Source organism: Macaca nemestrina, chromosome 2, assembly GCF_043159975.1.
Source record: "Macaca nemestrina isolate mMacNem1 chromosome 2, mMacNem.hap1, whole genome shotgun sequence".
In the NCBI taxonomy this organism is placed as follows: domain Eukaryota; kingdom Metazoa; phylum Chordata; class Mammalia; order Primates; family Cercopithecidae; genus Macaca; species Macaca nemestrina.
In genome coordinates, this window is record NC_092126.1 from 135,250,735 (window position 1) to 135,273,102 (window position 22,368).

Consider the following 22,368-nt stretch of genomic DNA (forward strand, 5'->3'; position numbering starts at 1 on the left):
ATTAAATAAAACTTTCTTAGTCTCTCTTCCCAGGTTTACCTAAACACCAAAGCCCCAAAGCACATAAATGCTAAGGCCCACCAAAGGGGGCAATCCTTGTGCACATGATCATATGGCAAGGCATGACTTATTTCTGTGGCCAGCCTCAGGTAAGAGCACAAGAAATCACACCTTAAGAATCTGCACTTACTCAGAAAGCTAGTTCATGTTACTTGCTAGGAGTTCATAACTAGGAGTTCATGTTACTTGCCAGGTTCCTATCCATCTTTTAATAAAGACACCTCCAGAGGTCACAGAGGTGGCCTCACTTTCATATGAATTTCTTTTTATAATTCTGTTTTCTTAGGATATCCAGAGTTGTGGAACTATCACTATTACCTAAATTTAGAACATTTTCATCACCCCAAAAAAACTCTGGACCCATTAGCGGACACTCTCCAATCCTTCCCCCCAGTTCCCAGCAACTACTAACCAACTTTCTATCACTATGGATTTACCGGTTCTGGGCACTTCACATAAATGGATTTGTACAATACGTAGTCTTTTGTATTTGGCTTCTTTCATTGAGTACGGTGTTTTCAAGGTTCATCCATGTTGGAGCATCACGTACCAGTACTTGTTATTATGAGTGAATAGCATTCCACTGTAGGGATATGTGACTTTTATTTATCCATCCATTCATTCATGGACCTTTGTGTTGCTTTCTCCTTTTGGTTATTAGGAATGATGCTGTTATGAACATTTACATATGGGTTTTCATGTGGACATGTTTTCATTTCTCTTGGGTAAATGCCTAGGTGTGAAATGGCTAGGTCATAAGGTAACTCTATGTTTAACTTTTTGAGGAGTTGCCAAATGATTTTCCAAAGCAGCTGTATCACTTTCCATTCCCAACAGCATCATCTGAGGGTTCCAATTCCTCCATGTCATCACCAACACTTGTTACCGTCTACATTTTTGTAATAGCCACCATAGTAGATATGAAGTGGTATCTCAGATGGTTGGAATTGCATTATCCTATTGACTAATGATGCAAAGTATCTTTCCATGTGCTTATTGGCCATTTACATATCTTTTTAGAGAAATGTGTATTTAAAGTCTTTGCCCGTTTTTAAAATTAGGTTGTCTTTTTTGAGTTATGAGTTCTTTATTCTGGATACAAGCCCCCATCAGACACATTATCTGAAGACATTTTCTCCCATTCTGAGGGCGGGCCTTTCATTTTCTTGATGGTGTCTATTGAAGCACAAACTTTAAAAATTTTAATGAAATCTAATTTATGTATTTTTTTTTCTTTTGTCACCTGTCCTTTTGGGAACATATCCAAGAAACTACTTCCTAATGTAAAGTCATGAAAATTTACTCCTATATTTTCTTCTAAGAGTTGTTACAGTTTTAGCCCTGACTCTTAGGTCTATCATCCATTTTGAATTTTTTTAAATATATGGTGTAGGGTTGGGGCGCAACTTCCTTCTCTTGCATGTGGAGAAAGAAAACCAACTGTTAAAAGAGTTTTCACTAAACATATTTTGCTTAAATGAAGTGTGACAATATGCTATACATATACACATAAAGATATTCAGTTATTCATTCAACAAATACAGATAGCAAGCACAATATTTTGAGATATGCAGTGATAATTTTTCTTCCTCTATTTTTCCCTTTCCTTCTCAACATTCAAGTGGATAGCAGGCTCCGAGCTTCCTTGACTAGGAGAGGTTTATGGCAAGGTGGCTTCCTGGCTTTTGTTTTTTCCAAACACCTGAATTTGGGGAACACAGCTTCCCAGGGAAATTGATTCCAGTTGACCCTTGAACAACATGGGTTTGAACTGCATGGGTTGGTTTACATGTGATTTTTTTTCAATCAAAATAGGATGGAAAATACAGTATTTGAGAGATGTGAAACCTGCACATATGAAGAGCTGACTTCTCATATATGTAGGTTCTGTAGGGCTGGCTATAGGACTTGAGTATACATGGATTCAGGTGCACACAGAGGCCCTGGAACGAATTCCCTGTTTATACTGAGGGATGACTGTAATTACATGGTCCAGAAGAACAAGAAAGAACTAGGTTTTCACCTTCTTCCAGAATAGATAGGGAGTCCTTGGAGATGAAGGTAGAAGAAGACAAGAAAAAGGTACTCAGAGAGAGGGGAGCTGCACCCAGTTTCTCAGACATACTGCTGAGAATTCCTGTGGATGCATCTAATATCAAATGCATCCTCAGCCCAGATTCTCACATCACAAGTATGGCACAAGGCAGCTAAGAGTCACCAAACCACAATGGCTTGGAAGAACAGGAACAATATGCCAACAACTGATGAAATATCAGAAGGGATACTCACCACACACATGCACGCACTATCCTGAATGACCATATACTAGGCAATTTAGGCACTTGCCTGAAACTACAGTATATTCCAAGAAAGCAAGGACCCATGACGAAACCCAAGATGCACTAAGGCTACCTTTTTTTTCCCCACCAGCAAGACAAAATGGCAACACAGAGTCCGAAATTAGGTTTCTAGAAAGCAGCTGCACTTTTTGCACTCTTTATTATACAGACTGACACTCATACGTGCCACATACATATTGAGAACCTACTGTGTACAGGGCATCCTGCTAGGTTAAGCTGAGGTGGGAAACATAAAAGTCAATTAAATCATGGTTAGCCAAGACATTTATATAGTTAGGTAAGCACAAATATGCATAAGTGTAGTTAACCATTTATTGCACACGACCTGTGTGCACACCTTGTGCTACACTCTTTGTAAATGAATCTCATTTAATTGAGTCTTCCCACAATGAGCTTTTGATATTCAGATGTACAGAGTAGGCAAGAGACTTGCCCAATGAGCCAAAGTCTAGGCTCTTTACAGTTAGGTACAATCTGATTCATGTACCACTACCACCAATGCACAGCTAGTCATTGGTGGAACTTTGACATGAACCAGAGTGGTCCTCACCACAAGGCCCATTTTCATCATCATAGTTATGACTTTGTCCCATGAAGAGGTCAACTTGAGTGCTGCCCTTTGATAATCCAACAACCACTAGGCCTAGACTTTGGCTCATTTTTTCTAAGAGTTGGGATGGAGTTAAGTCACACCAACCTTCTCTAACTTGGTGTTTAATGTACCTATTGGCAGGTGACTGGCCAGAAGCCTGAGGTTAAACAGGATACACTGACCAGACTGGACCTCATGATTGGGGAACCCAAGACCTTGACTGTATGTACCAAAGGGTGCCAACCAGTTTCTCTGAACAGTCAGGATTTCTAGTACCAATCACACCATCTATATGTACATCAAAGAAGGGACATAAATGGTTTGGAGAGTGGGGGTGGGAAATACTTATGTTTCTATCTATGTCCAAAAGGAATAATTTGATTATATAAGAATAATGGAAATTTTCTTACAGGAAAAAATCTCGTAGAGCTGTTTTGCTTTGAGATGAAGGCATGCAATTTGGTGCCTAAGAAGGTATTTAAAATTCTTGCCTGCAGCTTCCTAGAAACAGTAAAAGGAAAATACATTGATCCTGGCCAATGAAATGTTACTAGTTTTTCCTTAAGTATTAATCTACTGAACAAATGTTGATAATGAAAGAAGTAGGCATATAAATGCTGCGAGAGAACCATGATTTATATATTTTCTACTGTTGCTTCTGCCATTCGAGCCTGGGAAAATGACTAAATCAAATCTGAAGAGCAGCATTTTCAACTGTAGATAGAAACAGAAAACACAGAAAATTTTAAATTATAATGAACTAATACTGTCTCTTCTTTTGTGTCCTTTTCTGAAAAATAAATCTCTCCCCATTTGGGAGACATAATCACTTAACTTCCATTTCCTTATACCAAAACTCAACTTCAGAGCCCAGGACTCTCAGAAATCATTTGGTCCAATGTCCCATTTCGTATATGGGCAAAATTGAGATTCCAAGAGGTTAAGTGACTTGTCGAACATCATGTGCTCATTAGAACAAAAAATATGAAGATTTTAAGTGGAAGGTAGTGACCTAGGAGTGGGAGGACCTGGGTTCTCCCTCCCACTCAGCTATTCATGAGCCTCTCTGTTAGTAAAATTCAAGAGTTAGGATTAGATGGTTTTGAAAAATCCTTCCCTCTTGAAAGGGGTTATAATTCTGTGCATGGGAGCATCAGTATTTTGTGTATGTTAGTTTACTGCTTTTATAAACTCAAAAGCCTTCTTCACAGTTATAACAAAGAGGTAGTGTTTGTGGAGATCACGAGGGTGGATTCTAAACACAGAGTTCCTCAGCTGGGTGTGGTAGCTCACGCCTGTAATGCCAGCACTTTGGGAGGCTGAGGTGGGAGGATCACTTGAGCCCAGGAGTTCTAGACCAGCCTGGGCAACATAAGGAGACCCCATCTCTACAAATTTTTTTTTTTTTTTTTTTGAGACAGAGTCTCGCTCTGTCACTCAAGCTGGAGTGCAGTGGCGCGATCTCGGCTCACTGCAAGCTCCGTGTCCCGGGTTCATGCCATTCTCCTGCCTCGGCCTCCCAAGTAGCTGGGACTAGAGGCGCCTGCCACCATGCCCGGCTAATTTTTTGTTTTTTAATAGAGACGGGGTTTCACTGTGTTAGCCAGGATAGTCTTGATCTCCTGACCTCGTGATCCGCCCGCCTTGGCCTCCCAAAGTGCTGGGATTACAGGCGTGAGCCACCGGCCCAGCCTCTACAAATAATTTTTTAAAAATTAGCAGGGCATGGAAGTATAAACCTGTGGTCCCAGCTACTCAGGAGTCTGAGGTAGGAGGACTGCCTGAGCCTGGGAGGTTGAGGCTGCAGTGAGCCATGATGATGCCACTGACTCCAGTCTAGGTGACAGAGTGAGACCCTGTCTCAAAATAAAAAAATAAATAAAATTAAGTCAGACTTCCAGCTCTTACACTTACTTTCAAGTAAGTGTAAAGTAAGTGTAAGTGGTGAAAGCCCAAACAAATTAACTCCTCTGTGCCTCCTCTGCAAAATGAAGATAGTAACAGTACATACTACATCTGGCCATTACACTGATTACATTAAATAACACATGTCGAGAATTTAGCACAATGCTTGGCACATAGCAAATGCTCAGTAAAAGGTGGCTGCCATCAGTATTACCATAAAGCAACCAGAGTTGGTGAATTTGTGTGGGTTATTAAGAAGGCATTCCCTCCTCTAGGCAGAGGCAGCCCAAGCGCTAAGGGCCACAGCAAGGCAGGATCCAATTCTCTACAGCTGTGGGTCTAACTTTAAAGAAATAAGAAACCATTTCCTACCCTCCCTTGCTCAAGTGCTCACTCTCAAATGATAGCCAATGATATGTTTAAGTGTTTGTTTATAATGTAGGGCTTCTAGAAAGCTCTTCTTTGGAGAGGCCTACTTAGATGGCTGGAATATTTCTGCTCTTTCCCTTCTCTTCTTTCTGCCTGGAATGAAGAAATGATGGTTGGGGTGTCAGCAGCCTACTGTGATCACGAGGGAAGGGCTAAAAGACTTTCAGAGATTCAGTCCTTGAGCCAATAAATCAGTATCAGCAACCACTGACCTCCAGACTTCTTCTTTCATGAGGAAAATAAACTCATGTACACGTTTTTTGCTACTAATATCAAACTGCAATTCCTAACCCATACACCCTCCAAAATCTATTTTCTGTCAACATACATTTACAGATGTGCCTGGTCAGCCACTTGCTGCTGGCTACTTAGGAGTCCCAAGTCAGGTGCTCAATAGCTGATTTTCTTGAAAAATCACTTACATTTTTAAAAAAAAATTTCCAAACTGTCCCCAAGGCTTTACTATTCAAAGCAAGGTCAGCAGACCAACAGCATTAGTCTCACCCAGGAGCTTGTTAGAAATGCAGAACCTCTGGCCTCATTCCAGAACTACTAAATCAGAATCTTCATTTTAACAGGGTCCCCAGTGATTTCTGCACATAGTAAAGTTTGAGGCTCTGTATTAGGTTTACCGGCTCTGCTCTGTCATCCCTCCTAAACACTGCTGCCAGAATAATGTTCCTGGAGCACACCTAGTCATATCGCTCCCCTTCTCAAAAGCTTTCAAGGGCTCCTGACTGCCTGCAGACTAAAGTTTTGACTCCTCAGCCTGATCATTAAGGCCCTCTATGATCTCGCACTACCCTGAAAATGCCCATCAAGGTGCCTGCCTTGCATGTAATCAGTAGGCAATAAATAATTTTCCACACAGAAGAAAAAAAATATGAGTGTGGGTGAGAAACAACACGTTGCCTAATTCTGGCTTTACCATGCTAAGCACTGGGGACACAGTGGTACCAAAAACGAGGCATGATCCCTTGCCTTCAAAGAGCTTAGAGACTAGTTAGAAGGGCATGATTTTTAAAAAGAAATGAAAGCATATAATGACAAATTATAAGTGCTAAGAAGGAAATGACTAGAGGGCAGCGATACAGAATAAGACAGACTGGTCAGAAGGAGGCCCTAAGGAGAGGAAGCCTGTTGTGGGGTTGGTCCAGGCAGAGGCACAAGCATGTGCAAGGTCCTGCGAGACAAATGCAGTGTGTCTGAGAATCACAACAGGGGCTGCCCTTTCAGGCTTACCCAGAAAATAGATATCCTGGGAGGAAGGTGGTATACGGTTCACCTTCCAAAACACTTAAAGATGAAATGCTACATTTCTTTTCCCTGATATAGGTCCTTCACCGGGATCACTGATGAGTTAGCGAGTAGGGGATGCTGCAGAGTCGCTGTGAGTCCAGCACTGGAAATCAGACCAAGCGAAATTTGAATCCCAGCTCTGCCACTTCCCGGCTCTCAACTCCCTTGACCTCCAAGCCTCTGCTTCCTGAGGTACAAAGTGGGGTTAAGGATGGAACCAACTTCGTTATTACTGTTGAGGGAGATAATGCTTGCCAAGCTCCCCAGCACACTGCCACCCAGATCAGTGCGCACCTGAGTATCAGCGGTTTTAGGACTACGATGACTATTACTATCGTAAATTACTCCTAGCCTTCAGGCAGAAGGCTCATTCCAGATATTCCTGTCCCCTCTGAGGCCTCCCGACCCTGCCAGCCCAGGCAACCTCCCCCGCGCACGGCCGCCGTGACCCCAGCGCGGGCGCCGCCGCCGGACCCCCGTTACCTGGGGCCAAACGCGACTTGTCGCCACCTTGCGTCCTGGGCCCTGCCTCCCTCCCGGCCGCCTCCCGACCCCGCGGCTGTTGCGGCGACGCCCCCAGCCCAGCCGGGCCCAGGCGGTGCGGGATGCCTCGGCGGGGCTGGCGGCGGCGGCCGCGCTGCGCGCTCCGGCGGAGGGGAGGGGGCTCCGCGGCGGCGGCGGCGGCGGCGGCGGCGGCAGCGGCGGCGGCTGCGGCGGGCCCGGCGGGGGGCAGAGCCAAGAGGCGCGGCGGCGGCAGCGGAGAAGTAGGAGGAGACGGAGGAGGATGCGGGGGGCTGCGGGCGGCGGCGCGGCCCTGTCCGCAGTGAAGCCCGCGGCGCCCAGGGCGCAGGGAGTGGCCGCCTCCTCCTGCGCGCACCATTCCTGAGATGGCGGCGGCGGCGGCGCAGCGGAGGCTCGGGGAGCCCAGGAGGGGCCGGCCGGGAGCGGGCTGAGCCCCGCAGGACGGGGAGCTCGCCCAGGGCCGGCGGGGCGGCGGGGCGGCGGAGCGCCGGCCGGGCGGCCTGCGGGAGCGGCGAGGCCGGGGACGGCCCCGGGGCGGAGCGCACGGCCTGGTGAGGCCGCGATGGCGAACGCGAGCGAGCCGGGTGGCGGCGGCGGCGGCGAGGCGGCCGCCCTGGGCCTCAAGCTGGCCACGCTCAGCCTGCTGCTGTGCGTGAGCCTAGCGGGCAACGTGCTGTTTGCGCTGCTGATCGTGCGGGAGCGCAGCCTACACCGCGCCCCGTACTACCTGCTGCTCGACCTGTGCCTGGCCGACGGGCTGCGCGCGCTCGCCTGCCTCCCGGCCGTCATGCTGGCTGCGCGGCGTGCGGCGGCCGCGGCGGGGGCGCCGCCGGGCGCGCTGGGCTGCAAGCTGCTCGCCTTCCTGGCCGCGCTCTTCTGTTTCCACGCCGCCTTCCTGCTGCTGGGCGTGGGCGTCACCCGCTACCTGGCCATCGCGCACCACCGTTTCTACGCCGAGCGCCTGGCCGGCTGGCCGTGCGCCGCCATGCTGGTGTGTGCCGCCTGGGCGCTGGCGCTGGCAGCGGCCTTCCCGCCCGTGCTGGACGGCGGCGGCGGCGACGACGAGGACGCGCCGTGCGCCCTGGAGCAGCGGCCCGACGGCGCCCCCGGCGCGCTGGGCTTCCTGCTGCTGCTGGCTGTGGTGGTGGGCGCCACGCACCTCGTCTACCTCCGCCTGCTCTTCTTCATCCACGACCGCCGCAAGATGCGGCCCGCGCGCCTGGTGCCCGCCGTCAGCCACGACTGGACCTTCCACGGCCCGGGCGCCACCGGCCAGGCGGCCGCCAACTGGACGGCGGGCTTCGGCCGCGGGCCCACGCCGCCCGCGCTTGTGGGCATCCGGCCTGCAGGGCCGGGCCGTGGCGCGCGCCGCCTCCTCGTGCTGGAAGAATTCAAGACAGAGAAGAGGCTGTGCAAGATGTTCTACGCCGTCACGCTGCTCTTTCTGCTCCTCTGGGGGCCCTACGTCGTGGCCAGCTACCTGCGGGTCCTGGTGCGGCCCGGCGCCGTCCCCCAGGCCTACCTGACGGCTTCCGTGTGGCTGACCTTCGCGCAGGCTGGCATCAACCCCGTCGTGTGCTTCCTCTTCAACAGGGAGCTGAGGGACTGCTTCAGGGCCCAGTTCCCCTGCTGCCAGAGCCCCCGGACCACCCAGGCGACCCATCCCTGCGACCTGAAAGGCATTGGTTTATGAGGGAGGCCCCGCCACATAGACCCCCAACCCAGCCTTTCCCTTTGGCTTGGACGGTGACGTCGTTTCTTTTCCTTCTGGCCTCTGTTTAATTTTCTAAGCTGCCTTCAAAATGACTCGAAGTGGACAGACACTTGGATTGTACTGACTCCTTTTGGGGGTTTGGGGGTGGGGTGGGTGGGGTGGGTGAGGAGTGGAATGCTCAGCCCACTCCAGCTCCGCACATTCGTCCTCCTAACTCGACTTTCTTCCTGACAATAGGCCCTGCAGTCTTTTTGTACCGGTACTGACGTCTTTTATTCCATGCGTGGTTCCTTTTTTTTTCTTTTTCTATAAAGGCTATACTAATTTTCTTCATGCAACGTTTCCTAAAGACCATGGCCAGTTTTCTACAGAAGCTATTTTTGACAACCTCAAGTGGCATTACATTTTGCAGTGAAGTAGAGGAACCTAGGGGGACTTCTTCACAAGTTAGATTTCTTGAGGATCTTCTGTTGGAAGCAGGAGAAAGTGGGGGGAAAGTTGTCTGAAATGCCCTCTGAATTGCCGGCTGCAGGGTCCTTGTGCTGCGCCGATTCTTTGAAAGTGTCAGTGTTGATATTGAACTTAAAGAGCAGAGATGGAGGTCAGTAGCAAGGCAGTCATTTTTTAAAAGCAGTAAGTAACAAGATTTGATTCCCAGTTTACTTTCTACTGCTGAAAACCAAGTCAGTGACAACTGCTCTCTGTATTATAGCAATCTTGAATGGAAACATTTCTGTCAAGTTGTAAGTTTTAAAAGAGTAAAGTGTTTTGGTTAGTAATGATGTGGAGAAAAATACAGTATTGCATGTGTTCGTGTGTACAGATTGTGGTTCGAGGATTGGGAGGGCTCTGAGAAGCAGAGTACTACATCAAAATTGTTTTAAGTATTTTTTGCCAATAAAAATTTAATTTTATGGAAATGGCTTGTGCTTTGAGAAGCCCAGTTTTATTCTGTCTTATGAAACTAATTTCCACTTTGAAAATTGTTCTTCTGTTGTTCATGGTATAAATGAATGGAATATAATGATACCCTCCTTCTAGGAAACAAAGCATTTCCTTAAAACGTTTGCTAGGTTAAGCTGTGCTGTTCTACTGATGGTTGTTTTAAATTAATAATGAGAACTATAATTTAAATAATATTTCTTTGTTAGACATTATAATGCTAAACTGAAAGACTAAATTCTGCAAGTACTATATAATATTTTTGGCTTATAATGCTACATTTTTATTAATGTACCTTCCGTTTTGAGGATTTATATCTGTATTTCTCTTTGCATTATACAAATATACCAGTATTTTCATTCTGGAGTGGTTGTTTTGTTGTGGTGGTGGTGGTTGAGGCTGTAATGATACATGCGTCGAAGTATGTTACATGCCTCTTAAGTATGCTACCTTAGGATAACATGCTCTATGATCCTTTTGGCACGTGTTCTTTAGTTACAGGTTTCATAGTTTGACCATCAGCATATCCAAGACTTGTGGAGGCTTAATTTAAAATGCAAGATAAAATCTGCTAATCTTTTCTTAAAGGGGAGAAGCAGTAGACATATATACTGCTTTAAAACTGTTTTTTTATTTGGATGGCAGAACATTTTAATGACTATTCGTTAAATGACATAAAAAAAGCTTTTAAATAAACATATCAAATTCGAGTACAAGAAATCATTTTGATAAAAGCAGTAAGTAAAAGTGGGGGTGGTAGATATATTGAAACTATTAAATGTTCAGTCAAGTGGGGGTGGTAGATACTGAAATTTAACTGAGCATAATATAAACTATTAAATGTTCAGTCCAATGGGGATAAGTTATAAAAAGAGTGTGGCCAATTTAATTGATCTCTGGTAAATAGGCTGCATGATTTCATTTTGTTGTGGAAGTTAGTCTGTGAAGACAGTCTGATACTTGGAAAATATGAGACAGTTACCCTATTTCTCCCCACATCATGAGTCCAGGTTGGCCTCAATCATCCAAGGGCCACTGATCAGAAACCTCAGCCAACCCAAAGACAGAGGAGCCCAGAAGTACCTCTCTCCTCATCTAATCCTCCACCTGCCCAAGTGATCTCAGTTCAAAAAACAGAAGTTGGACCAGACCATGATGGCTTATGCCTGTAACCCCAGAACTTTGGGAGGCCGAGGCAGGAGAATTGCTTGAGACCAGGAGTTTGAGGCCAGCCTAAGAAATAACAGCCAGCTAAAGGAAACGAGAACCAAAAGGGCCAGAGAAAATAATCTACGTAGGAGAAAGTGGGGAGGTGCAAAGGGCCACCCCAACAGCTTTTAGGATCGGTGAATCTATTAATATGTACTTTGATTGTTAATTACATTAATCAAAAATTATCAAAAAAAAAAAAAAGGTTAGTTGTGTCCAGAGTACTCTACTTACTGTACCAGCACAGGCACCATGTATTTAGGGAAGATTTCATTAAAATTGCTCATTTTATTTATTTGGGAAATTAATTTAGCACAACTTCCCCACCCTCCCACGCAGTTGTCACTATACTTGAAGCAACAGAAAATAGACTTCCTGTACATACGTCTTTGTATGTTCTAGCATCGAATTATTAGGTCAAAAAAAGCATTTTTGATATCTTGTCAAATAGTTTTGTAGAAGGACCATATATCTATATATCTGTTTAAATGTACACCTGACATATTCTTTTTTTTTCTTTTGAGACAGAGTCTCACTCTGTTGCCCAGCCTGGATTGCAGTGGCGTGATCTCAGCTCACTGCAACCTCCACCTTTGGGTTCAAGTAGCTGGGATTACAGCTCAGCCTCCCAAGTAGCTGGGATTACAGGCACCTGCCACCAGGTCCAACTAATTTTTGTATTTTTAGCAGAGTCAAGGTTTCTCTATGTTGGCCAGACTGGTCTCTAACTCTTGGTCTCAAGTGGTTTACCAGCCTTGGCATCCCAAAGTGCTGAGATTACAGGTGTGACGTATTCATTTCTTAAATGAAATATTTTAAGCAAAGTGAGGAAGCATGTAACAAATCAGTAACAACAATAATAATCTCTGTGTCCACTATTAAGCCTTACCAAATGCCATATTGGTTTCTACTGTTCCTGTTCTGTTTTCCCTTCCTTCTTCCCTCCTTCCCTCCCTCTCTTCTCTTTCTTTTTTAAAAAGAAATAAAACGGCACAATTATTTCTCTCGAGTCTTTGGTCTCACCATCAGCCCTCTATATTCTCAAATGCCCTGCTCCCTAACAGGTGACAGGGTCCCAGGTCCTAGGGCTGACTCAGGGTTATCCTTTTACAGATGGATCACTGGGTCGATGGGCTACAGGATGGAGGAGAAACCTCTGTCTGCCACAGACCTTTCACAGTCAGGCCCTCTACCACCCTGGCCTCATCCTTCCCTTGGATTCTCATCTCTCCCTTCTTGGATTACTTATACCAGCTCTCCACTCTTCCTGGAAAGCCCATTCCCACTTTTCTGCCTGACAATTCGTCACCAACTCCTCTAGAGAAGGGGGGTAAATTCACAATATTTAACAACTGGAATGGCACAGGCATAACTAATCTGTACCACTGTACCTCCAGGTCCTGGCTGAACGTCGGATCTTGGATCCAGGTCCAAGGCTTTTGGAAGCCCTTCTTGGCTCAGTCACGCCTCCTCTGGGCTCCCAGAGTGCATGCTTTACCTCCCTGCAGTCTGCACTCCTGCGTCTGGTGCACCCCATCAGCTGCTGCTCCTTCTCCAGTCTCACTTCTTCCCACTCTCTCCTCAGGCCCTGCGACATGCTTTAGTCACTCCTAGTTGCCAGCAGTGCCTAAACAGACCACGCCGTGTCACACCACCACTCCTTTGCATACAGTGTTCCTCAGGGCCAAAGCCATTGTTCCTTGTCCCCCCTCAACTGCCTCTTAAACTTTCAGACATAAAGAGATAACTAGACATAAAGAATGAATTCCTAGCCTCTACAGAAAGAGGGTGATGGGCCTGGCGCAGGCCCTGCAAGATTTTCAAGGCTCCAAACTAAGTCATTAGATCCAAGCACACGGCTAGCTAAGTGGCAGACTTATTGTCTTACTGGTATTTTAGGTTTGCTGTGTGCACCGAGATGGCTGGGGTTATAAAATGCAGCTGACCCAAGCTACTGTTCTTCAGATGTGCACCCTGTGTGGGCTGCCAAGACCACTGAACTTCAGGACCCTCTCTCCCTGAGGGGCAAGGAAGGCGATGGGAAACCACCTCCACCCACCCACATCTGAGTCCCATTAGTTGCTTCAGGAGTAAATATAAGTAAAAGCAAACTTCATCCGACGCCAGGGGGTTCCTTATGCTTTTCCCCCAACTTGGACAAGACTTTTCAGGCCTAACTCAGCCCATGAAGAGAACTCTTTTCCCTTCCCTCTTTATTCCTTTTGGGGTGTTAGGATGTGATGCTTGGAGCCACAACAGCCATCCTTCAGCCATGAGGGGAGACACTGTCAAGACAATGAAGATAGCAGAACAGAAAGATAAAAAGTGCAAGCACCCATTTTAACATTCTTGAGTTGCTTAATTAGATTAGCAACCTCCTATCTCTAGACTTCTGGTTTTGAAATTAAAACTACTATTGTTTCAGCCATTAATAGTCAGGAAGCTTGTTAGTTGGAGTGACAAGAAACTGCAACAATACTTGAAACTACTGCATCCCCTTCGCGCCTTTGCTAGGTATGCCTGATATTCTAGAGCTGGATCCACAAATTTTTAAAAAATTAGGCTTATTAATATTTTTCAACTATCTGATTGTTCTGCCTGCTGCTGTTAAATTAACCTGGTTCTAGAAAAATGAGATATATTTGACATGATTTCTTAAACTGAAATAAATCCAGAAGATTAAAAAGATACCTATTACTAGGCCAGTTCTGTTTAATTGCACTTTATGATCTTTTTTTTGTTTTTTTTGAGATGAAGTTTCACTCTTGTCGCCCACGCTGGAGTGCAATGGTGCGATTTTGGCTCACTGCAACCTTCGCCTCCCAGGTTCAAGTGATTCTCCCGCCTCAGCCTCCCAAGTAGCTGGGATTATAGGCATCCGCAATGACACCCAGCTAATTTTTATATTTTTAGTAGAGACGGGGTTTCACCATGTTGGCTAGGCTGGTCTCCAACTCCTGACCTCAGGTGATCCCGCCTCAGTCTCCCAAAGTGCTGGGATTACAGGTGTGAGCCACTGTGCCAGGCCTTTTTTTTTTTTTTTTTTTTTTTTTTCTGGGACAGACTCTTGCTCTGTCGCCCAGGCTAGAGTACAGCGGCATGATCTTGGCTCACTGCAACCTCCACCTCCTGGGCTTAATTGATCCTCCCACCTCAGCTTCCCAAGTAGCTGGGACTACAGGCGTGTGCCACCACACCCAGCTGATTTTTGTATTTTTAGTAGAGACAGGGTTTCGCCATGTTGGCCAGGCTGGTCTTAAATTCCTGGCCTCAAGTGATCTGCCTGCCTCAGCTTCCCAAAGTGCTGGGATTACAGGCATGAGCCACCATGCCTGGTCTATGATACCTTTTTGATCCATGCACGTTTATTTGTTTATTTATTTATTTGAGACCAGATCTCACTCTGTCTCTGAGGCTGGAATGCAGTGGCACCATCGTAGCTCAATGCAGCCTCCAATTCCTGGACTCAAGTGATCCTCCTGCTTCAGCCTCCTGAGTATTTGATCCATGCACGTTTATTTGTTTATTTATTTATTTGAGACCAGATCTCACTCTGTCTCTGAGGCTGGAATGCAGTGGCACCATCGTAGCTCAATGCAGCCTCCAATTCCTGGACTCAAGTGATCCTCCTGCTTCAGCCTCCTGAGTAGCTGGGCCCACAGGCATGTGCTACCACACCTGGATAATTAAAAACTTTTTTTTTTGTAGAGATGGTGTATATGTTTCCCAGAGTGGGCTCTAACTTCTGGCGTTAAGTGATCTTCCTGCTTTGATCTCCCAACGTGCTAGGATTATAGGTGTGAGCCATCACATGTAGCCCAAACTTTTTTGATATCATAAATCTAATTACAGGAATCTAGAAAACCATCTGAATTAATCCATCTAACCAATAGATATTGAAAGCTAATAAGAAGCCAGTTTCTGTGTTGGACAGTGGAGGACACAGGGATAAGGAAGGGGACGCACTCTTGCTAAAGAGAGAGCAGGTGCGTTGGCTCACGCCTGTAATCCCAGCACTTTGGGAGGCCGAGGCAGGCAGATCACTTGAGGCCAGGAGTTTGAGACCAACCTGGCCAACATGGCGAAACCCCATCTCTACTAGAAATACAAAAATTAGTTGGGCATGGTGGTGCATGCCTACAGTCCCAGCTACTCAGGAGGCTGATGTGGGAGGATCAATTAAGCCCAGGAGGTGGAGGTTGTAGTGAGCTGAGATCATACCACTGTACTCTAGCCTGGGTGACAGAGTGAGACTCCATTTCAAACCAACAACAACAAAAAAAGAGTTAGCAGGCTAATTGGGAAAACTTGGCAAATATACCCAAAACCATAAAGCAAGGCAGAACATAGTAGATGCCAAAAGAGGGATCTAGATGAAGAGCTCGGGAATACTGAAGAGATCAGACATCATCATCGATTGTCCAGAAAGAGCCCTAGGCATTCTATCTCTGGTTACTCAATGGAGGGAAAAAGAAACACCCGAAGACTGAAACAGAAATTGTACAGGTTCCATCTCTCCCTCCTCCCGGGTTCTTACATTTCTTTCTGACTCCTTCTGTACTCTCCACATTCTGGAATCCATTTTCCAAAATACATTTCTCTAAGCAAAATGAAAACACATAATTCCCTCTTCAAAGGTTTTTCTTCCAATTCTATCCAAATGTTTAAGTGCTGGTAAGGAATGTGGCCATTTTATTGGAGGAAGTTTGTTATATAAAATCATGCTGTGAGGAGAGCCAGCAAAGATGCCATTGACCAGAAATGTCAGAAGTGAGTAAAAATCAAACAGGTAGCCCTGAAAAGTGCCACTCCAACCCCTTCCCAAAGGAGGGGTGGGGGAAATGGCAGGTTTACACTACAGGGAAGGGTATTTTGTGCTTTGGTTTAGGAGAAAAGAGGGCAGGGAAAAGGCTCAGTAGGTACCCAACCAACTCTGTATCCTAGTCGGAGAATATAAGATAAATAAACAGCTCAAATTTTATATCTGAAAGCCTGAAGTTTTGATGTCATTTCAAATTACATAGAGAAATCATGCAAAAACATTTTAACTTGCAACGTCAAGGCATAAATGCAATATTTGTATTTCTCAGTTACATTTAGGAGACAGATAAATTAAAGCTATCACTACTTGGCTTCTAGGAGAAATAATTTAGTCATTTATAAATTAAGTTTTAAGTGGCCAGCCCACTCTATGTGGAAAGCATGTAAACTGTTGGAAAAGTGTATATTTAAACATTTCCCTGATAAATGTATATTATCTAAACTATGCCAATCTGCCTAGCTTTGTGGGATGGAAATCTTATTTTCTGCCAGAAAATGATATCTGAGAAGTATACATTGTTTTTTGCTTTGAACCTGAAGGGAACAGTAAAGGGTTTCGTTTTCTTGAAGATACAGAAGTGCTATAATTTTGAAGGACTTTGAAAAAGCATTTACATTTCAATGCCACCTAATACATGTCTTATTTAAAAATTATATCGGAATCATTAAGCTTAAAATGCATGAGATGAAACTTTTTCTTGTCTTTTCATTTAACAGATTTATTTTCCCTTTTATTCCTTGTAAATTCTCCATATATATCCTTAATATTGACCAATAAGCATGGCAATGTCCTACACAGAAGAGAAAGAGAAGAGACAGGAAAAAACCTGTCACAGGAACTCATTCTGCAAAGTGACAGAAGGAGTGTAAATGTACAGTGTGTAATTCTTTTAACCCACAGTCACGATCAGTTTAATTTGCATATCTGTGTTGAGGAATTATGGGATACCCAGAGCTATTTCTAGAACTTAATTTGCATAATTGCTCTAATCCTTTATGAGTATAGTGACACGTGGTCTAACAAAGGATTTTTTTCTTACTTTATAAGTTACCTCATAAGTTTTATAAATATATTAGAATTTAATACCTTTGGATACACATTTAATGACCTGCCTGTATTGAAAGAAACACAATTATATAAAGACATAATTAGTTTTCTGTTAATTGTATATTAATTTGCTTTTGCTAGTTTGAAAAGCAACTTTGTTCACTCTAAATTTGTCATTTAAAGTTTGGTCTTTTTCTTTCTTTCTTTCCTGGTATCTTTTGGCCAGATTAAAATTCATTTCAGCATCATAAGAAAATTTACAGTTGTGATGGGCCTCAGTGACTTTCCCTGTCTCTGAAATGTCTTAATCCATGGACAGGCGACAGCTTTCAGAGTTTAAAACATCGGCTGCAAGAAGATGGATTCACACATTTTCTTAGGGTTTGGAATATGAAGCTCTCGTTACTTTTTAAGTAAGTTTAACCATTTCTCATTTGAAGATTCTCTATTTGGTTAGCAAGTTCTCATTAAGATATCAGGACCATAGTTAAGAAGAAAATTCATTTTGACATTGGAACACTGACAGCTCTCAAACCCCATAATTCTCTCTCTCTTTCTCTCTCTCTCCTTTGCCCTACACCTGATCTAGCCCACCCTGCTAACAACCCTCAGCTCAGCTCTGCTTCCTAGTCACAATAAAACTGAAAATCAACCTCAGTGCCTTGCCATTGCCACCTGGGCCAACCTGTGCTTGCCCTGTTCTCACCAGAACATTCCATTATGTGAGTAATAAGTGTTGTCACATCCTCCTGTCATCAGTCCCAACATCCAAACCGGTTTTGGATGGGTGAGTATGCCGGCTGATCCCACTCTTTGCATGGCAACCACTGAACGGGAACACAAAAACGATGTTTAAAACATAACAAAGGCCAGGGGTGGTGGCTCACACCTGTAATCCCAGCACTTTGGGATGCCAAGGCGGGCAGATCACGAGGTCAGATTGAGACCACCCTGGCTAACACAGTGAAACTCCGTCTCGACTAAAAACACAAAAAATTAGCCGGGCATGGTGGCGGGCGCCTGTATTCCCAGCTACTCGGGAGCCTGAGGCAGGAGAATGGGGTGAACCTGGGAGGCGGAGCTTGCAGTGAGCCGAGATCGCGCCACTGCACTCCAGCCTGGGCGACAGAGCGAGACTCCGTCTCAAAATAATAGTAGTAATAATAATAATAATAATAAAATGGGCTGGGAGCGGTGGGTCACACGCCTGTAATCTCAGAACTTTGGGAGGCTGAGGAGGGCGGATCATGAGGTCAAGAGATCGAGACCATCCTAGCTAACAGGGTGAAACATCATCTCTATTAAAAATACAAAAATTAGCTGGGCACCGCAGTGTGTGCCTGTAGTCCCAGCTACTCGGGAGGCTGAGGCAGGAGAATCACTTGAACCCAGGGGGCAGAGGTTGCAGTGAGCCTAGATTGCACCACTGCACTCCAGCCTGGCAACAGAGCAAGACTCAATCTCAAAAAAAATAAAAAAAAAATAACAAAATGAAGTATAAAGTATAACAACATGATGCACTTTTGAAGAGAATGATCCCACTTATTGGTTACAGTAAAGGTGGGAGTGCTTTAACAAAGCCACAACGGTGACATAATTGTCTCTCTCTGATATGGGGTGACTGCCATTTGGTTATCCAGGGACCCACGTTGGTGGGTCAGCTCTACTATCTTCCCCAATTGCCTTTATACTCTGCAAAGCAGACAGAATCATTATTGCATCTCCTCATTGGAGAGGAAGTGGAGTTTCCTTTTAAGAAAATGTGGCAGATCACTTCTGTTCACGTTTCATCACTAAGAATTTACGTACATGGCCACACTTGGGCAGCTGGTAAATGCAGTCTTCAGTCTCTAGATGTCTAGATGGGTGGTCATGTACCCTGCCAAAACAGAGAGAGAGAGAGAGAGAGAGAGACAGAGAATATGAGAAGTAATTAATAAATGTGAGAATAAATGAACTGTGGAAGACATTAAAAGTCTACTACTTTTATTAAATATCTTCCATGTAGAAATTTTTCCTCTTCTAACCACATTCAAAGAAATTAATACAGAATATTCACATTTGATGTTTAAAGGACTAATAATTTCAGACACCATTCAGCTCCTATAAACCAATCACAGCACCACAGTTAGACATACACTTCTCTAGGTCTCTTATTTTTTGAGTCACAAAATATTTTCTTCTAAATTTCTACACAGGAGCAAACGTTCATTCACATACACATTCTGGGCCTGAAATATTTTGCTCCTGCATTGCAAACACCTACTTTGGATCTCAAAAATATACCTCGAACAAATATTTAAGAGTACTGGCTGAAGATGTTATTGATAACACACAGAATGTGACTGGCTGTCTTTTCCATATGAAATAGTGACCAGTGGATCTTGTCAAGAAAGGACAAAACTGATTCGCTTCAACACAAGAGGTGGAGGTAGGTGGGGCAGTAGAGGTAGAAGAAGCTTAGCATCAAGATGATAAATGCTGATGAGACACTGGATGATGGATATATGAGACTTCTTTACACTTCCTTTAATGTTTAAAATTTTCAATAATACAAAGTTTTTGTTGGTTTGCTTGTTTGTTTTTAAGAATGAACCAAATGCATTCCTGCCAGCCTCAATCTTGTTTGTAGGGAAACTCTATTTGTGAACTTCTCAGAGTTATTCAACTGTTTAACTTAATAAAGCACAATTTCCCCCAATTTTTCTTGTAAAGCTTATACATTTCTGCAAAAAAAATTTCCATTAGTTATATCACATTTTAATCAAGATGATTAAAATTTATATTTAAACAATGTGGAAATGTGTTAGAAGTGTACTCTGAAGATGTGAAGTTGGCCGGGTGTGGTGGCTCACATCTGTAATCCCAGGACTTTGGGAGGCCAAGGTGGGAGGATCACTTGAGCCGAGAAGTTCAAGACAAGGCTGGGTGACACTGAGACACATTTCCTAAAAAAAAAAAAAAAAAAAAAAAAAAAAAAAGATGAAGGTCTCAGGTTTTTTTTTTTTTTTTGAGACGGAGTCTCGCTCTGTCGCCCAGGCTGGAGTGCAGTGGCCAGATCTCAGCTCACTGCAAGCTCCGCCTCCCGGGTTCCCGCCATTCTCCTGCCTCAGCCTCCCGAGTAGCTGGGACCACAGGCGCCGCCACCTCGCCCGGCTAATTTTTTGTGTTTTTAGTAGAGACGGGGTTTCGCCGTGTTAGCCAGGATGGTCTCCATCTCCTGACCTCGTGATCCACCCGTCTCGGCCTCCCAAAGTGCTGGGATTACAGGCTTGAGCCACCGCGCCCGGCCGAAGGTCTCAGGTTAATTCAATCATAGAAAAATTAGATGAATATTAGATGAATTATACAGCATCTTTTTTTTTTTTTTTTTTTTTTTGAGACAGAGTCTCACCCTGTCACCCAGGCTGGAGTGCAGTGGTGCGATCTTGGCTCACTGCAACCTCTGCCTCCTGGATTCAAGCAGTTCTCCTGCCTCAGCCTCCCGAGTAGCTGGGATTACAGGTGCCCGCCACCAAGCCCGGCTAATTTTTGTATTTAGTATTTTTGTATTTAGTAGAGATGGGGTTTCCACTATCTTGGCCAGGCTGGTCTTGAACTGCTGACCTTGTGACCCACCCACCTTGGCCTTCCAAAGAACCCTTCATCTTAAACTTTAAAGAGTGGTTCTAAAAATTTCTTCCTTGAAACACAGTAAACTATAGAGCTGACAGATAACTGATTTTTTATTGAATATGTAAATTATATCAAATGTTTACCATTCCACTACTTTTTTTTTTTTTTTGAGACACAGTCTTGCTGTCACCCAAACTGGAGTGCAGTGGCTTGATCTTGGCTCAAGGCAACCTCCACCTCCTGGCTTTAAGCAAATCTTGTGCCTCAGCCTCCTGAGTAGCTGGGATTATAGGCATGCACCAGTACACCTGTAATCCCAGCTACCTGTTTTGCCATGTTGGCCAGGCTGGTCTTGAACTCCTGGCCTCAAGTGATGAGCCTCCCAAAGTGCTGGGATTACAGGTGTAAGCCACTGGCATGCCCGGCCCCATTCCACTATTTTGGATACAAAATATTTTGTTTGTTTTTTAGGATACTTATTTTGCAATGTCACATTTGGAGGTTTAACTTTTCAAATACCGTCTTTTCAACTTTTTATACTGAAATAAAAACATATTATTATTAAGTGAAGTCAAGCAGACACAAAATAGCTTCAGACTAAAGCAGTAGTTTTCAAAGGGGACAATTTATTCCCACCTGCAACCGCAGAGGACACTTGGCAATGTCTAGAGACATTTTTGGTTGTCAAAACTTGGAGAGTGTTAACTGGAACTAGTAGCCAGGGATGCTACTAAACATCCTACAACGCACAGGACAGTCCTCCACAACAATAAATGATGTGGACCAGGGCCAGGAGCAGTGGCTCATGCCTGTAATCCCAGCACATTGGGAGGCTGAGGTGGGCAGATCCTTTGAGGCCAGGAGTTCAAGACCAACCATGGCCAATATGGTGAAACACTGTCTCCACTAAAAACACAAAAATTAGCCGGGCGTGGTGGCAGGCGCCTGTAGTCCCAGCTACTCGGGAGACTGAGGCAGGCGAACCGCTTGAACTCAGGAGGCAGAGGTTGCAGTGAGCAGAGATCGTGCCACTGCATTCCAGCCTAGGTGACAGAGCAAAATTCTGTCTCAAAAAAAAAAAAAAAAAAGTGGCTCAGAAAGTCACTAGTGTTGAGATGGAGAAACTCTGAAGTAACATGAGAGTGCCTGGAACTATTCACTATGGTTGTCACTCCATGGAGAAGGCCATCGTTTTGCCCAGCTGGCACAACTGCATGAGTCGGTGTTCCAGGCTTTATGATGAGGGAATCCCCACAGGGGCACAAGAATGCATACCCTGTAAGCACGTAATATGCATTAGCCTCTGCATGTTGTTGCCAGCAATCGTGTCGCCTATAGCACAATTTTCTACTCTTTTGCTTTTAATCTTTTGTGACAAACATGTATTTTATTGAAATGCTTACCATTCTGATTTATTCAGTTACAGTGCAGTACAATATTGGGCTCTCTAAAGCAGTTAGATGATTTATGGACCCAGTAAAATAGAATGAAATAGTGAGATGTATGGGGAAGGGGCTGGGAAAGGGGTGTGCCTGCTGGGGAGTTTTGAAGCTGGGTCACCCGGGAGGATGCACTAAAGGATGTGAGAGGATGCACTAAAGGATGTGAGAGCTTATGAAACCCAGGGAGCTGTGAGGCTAGCCAGGTTGGACTGGGGCCTGCTTCCCTGGGGAACTTCACGTGAATTCTTCAAATGGGCTAATTGCTGCTGGGAATTCTCCAGTGGGACCCCTCTGTGTGTTTCCCTCTAGAATGAAAGGGAACTGGTGCTGAGGACCACAGGAACTTTCGAGGGTGGTAAGAAAATCAAAGCCACTCAGCTACTATCCTCATTTCTAATTCAACTAGAAAG

General features: G+C 44.8%; 2 protein-coding genes across 2 annotated transcripts in view; one reads left to right on the forward strand and one right to left on the reverse strand.

Annotated features, from left to right (window-relative positions):
• The window catches only part of LOC139360855 (sterile alpha motif domain-containing protein 1-like), a 42,315-nt gene extending 34,680 nt beyond the window's left edge, over positions 1–7,635 (reverse strand). The window contains exon 1 of the mRNA XM_071089120.1: positions 7,129–7,635. Coding sequence (XP_070945221.1) covers positions 7,129–7,525 — 397 coding nt within the window. The 5' untranslated portion in view covers positions 7,526–7,635. The remainder of the gene's footprint in view (positions 1–7,128) is intronic.
• Positions 7,523–10,185, forward strand: LOC105479578 (G protein-coupled receptor 27). Its single transcript, XM_011737594.3, has one exon. It carries the CDS (start codon positions 7,730–7,732, stop codon positions 8,858–8,860), a length of 1,131 nt encoding a protein of 376 aa, XP_011735896.1. The 5' UTR covers positions 7,523–7,729; the 3' UTR covers positions 8,861–10,185.
• Positions 10,186–22,368: the final 12,183 nt, after the last annotated feature.

Bases quoted from the DNA above. Each gene is read 5' to 3' on its own strand.
- LOC105479578 (XM_011737594.3), top strand. From the start codon at position 7,730: ATGGCGAACGCGAGCGAGCCGGGTGGCGGCGGCGGCGGCGAGGCGGCC.